We start from the raw sequence: 2928 nt of genomic DNA, 5'->3' as shown, positions 1-2928 counted from the left end.
CCTTGCTTCAAACTATATGATGCCTTGTGCTGTTCTGGGAGTCTTTCAGGCTCCTATCATCAGATGTACTCCCTAGACCTTTAGCCAAAACCATGTGCTAAAATAACCCTTATTTCTTTACAGTTACCTATACTCAGGTACTTTTGTTATAACAACAGAGAAAGGAATTAATGCAGTCTTCAACAGAAATATCTACCAAGAGATAACGGTCATATATTCGACCATCTCTATGAAATGAAAATGGAAATAATTCAAAAGTTCATCAATGGACAAGTGGATAAAATGTGGTAGGTTCACACAATAGACTATTGTATCGCAACAAGATGAGATGAGTCCAAACAGTACGGATTTCTCTCAACCATAATAGTAAATAAAAACAAAGCAGCTGTGTGAGAGCACATCCTGTCTGAATGCACTTACATGAAGTTCAAAGGCAGCCAAAAGAGAGGACAGGATAGTGGTTGCCCTTAACGATGGGGGGAATGGGTGGGTAGCAGCCCGGGCTTGAGAGGGGAGCAGGTAATGTTCCTTCTTGATTTACATGACAGTCATGTGAATACGGACATAAGATGCACTTAGAAAATACCTTTATTTCAGTATAAATGAGAAGTCAGCATCCAAGGCCTCAAACAAATACAAAATAAAACATTAAATTCTAAGGCCAGAAGTAGACTTCTCTGTCTTTGTTGGTGGGCAAGTGTGGAAGAACATGGTGAGAGCGAGCTGAGTTTAGCATGAAGTCATCAAGTATTAGAGAATGGTATTCCAGTGCCATGTTACCTACGATTACCATGACGACACTGGTCAGACGGCCCTTGACTGACCTTGCAGGGCATAGCTTTCCACCCTTCTTGAGAGCTTCAGTGTGCCACCAAAGACTCAAGCTTTTACAAAGGTGGTTGGATTCCACTGGAAGCTCTCACAGGGTCCCTCTCCTCTTTTTGGGAGAAACCAGGGGTGAGGAAGAGGAATATGCTCTCAGGAAATCTAGGGCCAGCCACGGAATGGTGAAGTAACAGAGAGGGGGGTCAAAAGCAGAAAAACCACGGAGAACGAACGACTTACTCATCTCTTCCACCAGCTTGAGCATCACTCCTCCGATATGCAGGTCCCCCGACACCCTCAGCCTGATTTCTGTCTGTGGCCGCTCTTCCATGGCACGGTCAACTAGGACCACAAGCTCCCAAGAAGCAGATGCAAAGTCACTGGATGACATCATTGTGGCACAGGCAGGTGTCTTTAGGGACAAGGACAAGCACAGGTCAGAATGGCAGTGGAGAGGGGAAGGTGCCAGCAGGTTGTCAGAGAAAGGCCATTGCTTCTTACTTTTATATTTTGTTTTAGATTCTTGCTCAAAAATTTCTGCAAGGTTTCTGGTACCTAGATACTAAATTAGGACCATAAATGTATATACAAAACTTGTAAAAAAAATTCCAACTCTTTAAAGTTCTGTCTTTTCTTTTCTCCACTGAGGTATGTCTTTTCTTTGCCCACGTAATGTATCAAGCTTCATTTTCCCTTTCTACTAGTTTTTCTTGACTTTCTCTGAACTATTTTGATAAAACAAAGAAACTATGGCAGTCTTCCAGCGATCTCCATCTTTACCGAGATTACGATTTGCGTGTGATAAAGTGTACAGATGTCGATGTGACAGTTCAACACATTTTGTCGTATGCAAATTATACTTCAATAAAGTCAACTCAAAAATCTTTTCCCTAAAACCATTTCCCACTAAAATCCTCTTTTTTAGTATCTCTAATACTCTGTGTCATTGTATTCCTCCCATTAATATTGGCATCTTCTGGTACGAGAACCCCCCCCCAATAAAAACTCAGCAAAATAACCACGTAGGAGTCATTATCTGACCTAATGCGCATGATGGCATAGCGTGTGACCATAATCACTGCTGTACAGTAGATTTACTTAAGTTACTGTTTTCCTTCTATAGCGCTGGGTGTCTAACCTAGGGCCTTATGCACTTTAATCAAAGGATCTATAGCCCCCAAAGCAAGTTACTGCTTTAAAGCACACAATAATCGATGCACAAATTACATTGATTAAGATTCTTCCTTGGAATCCTCTTGCTTCAGGTTTCTGGAGTGCCGACATGGCAGGTGTGTGCCACCTTGGCTCCATAGCGTTTTTTTTTTTTTTAATACATTTTTGGCAAAAGATTAAAAATCATGAGTGACAGGCAAAACTTTAGTCTTGAAGATGGGGTAGGATAGGAAGCTCAAACCTGTGGTTTCCTCCTAACTGGAGGTGCCAGAAGGACAGAAAACAAGGAAAACCCAGACCCAGATGCCCTCTCTGGTGGTTTCAGGAACATCAGAATCCAAAACAGGCAGGGACTTCAACAAAACTTGAGAAGTTGCCTCAAATGACACCGCTAATTTGGACTTTTGAAAAGCTTTACACAAAGGCTGGAGAGGTGACTCAGTGATTAAGAGCACTGGCTGTTCTTCAGAGGTCCAGAGTTCAATTCCCAGCACCCACATGGTGGCCCACAAAAGCTTTAAATAAACTTCATTTAAATGACTGTAAGGAATCCTTTGCACATGGCTGTGTAAGGTGGCTCATGAGAAGCCAGCCCAAGCTTCTCAAGGCCTATGTTGAGGGACCACTGCACTCCTGACTGTGACAGAGGTCTCAGGGGATCTTAGGTGTGGGGTAGAGCCAGAGACTCTGAGGCCCATCCAGCGTCTGTGGCTTACACTCTGCGTCTCAACAGGCAAGAGAAAAAGTAGATGTAGGATCAGTACCCCCTTCTGCCTACCAGACCCGTATGAAGCTGGGTTGGTGATGACGTCTGAGGGGCACTGTTTTTATAATAATTGGTGGATAATTAAGCCACCAATGTCACACCACATATTTATCCATCTCACATGGTGTATAATGTAAGCACTAAGCAAATCTCAAAAATACACC

At 42.8% G+C, this 2928-nt stretch overlaps 1 protein-coding gene across 1 annotated transcript in view; it reads right to left on the bottom strand.

Annotated features, from left to right (window-relative positions):
* The window catches only part of Fermt1 (fermitin family member 1), a 33760-nt gene extending 32541 nt beyond the window's left edge, over positions 1–1219 (bottom strand). Inside the window, exon 1 of the mRNA XM_013353170.2 lies at positions 1066–1219. Coding sequence (XP_013208624.1) covers positions 1066–1219 — 154 coding nt within the window. The remainder of the gene's footprint in view (positions 1–1065) is intronic.
* Between the last annotated feature and the right edge of the window lie 1709 nt (positions 1220–2928).

Source organism: Microtus ochrogaster, unplaced genomic scaffold (assembly GCF_000317375.1).
Source record: "Microtus ochrogaster isolate Prairie Vole_2 unplaced genomic scaffold, MicOch1.0 UNK3, whole genome shotgun sequence".
In the NCBI taxonomy this organism is placed as follows: domain Eukaryota; kingdom Metazoa; phylum Chordata; class Mammalia; order Rodentia; family Cricetidae; genus Microtus; species Microtus ochrogaster.
This window is presented reverse-complemented; position numbering and strand designations above follow the sequence as displayed.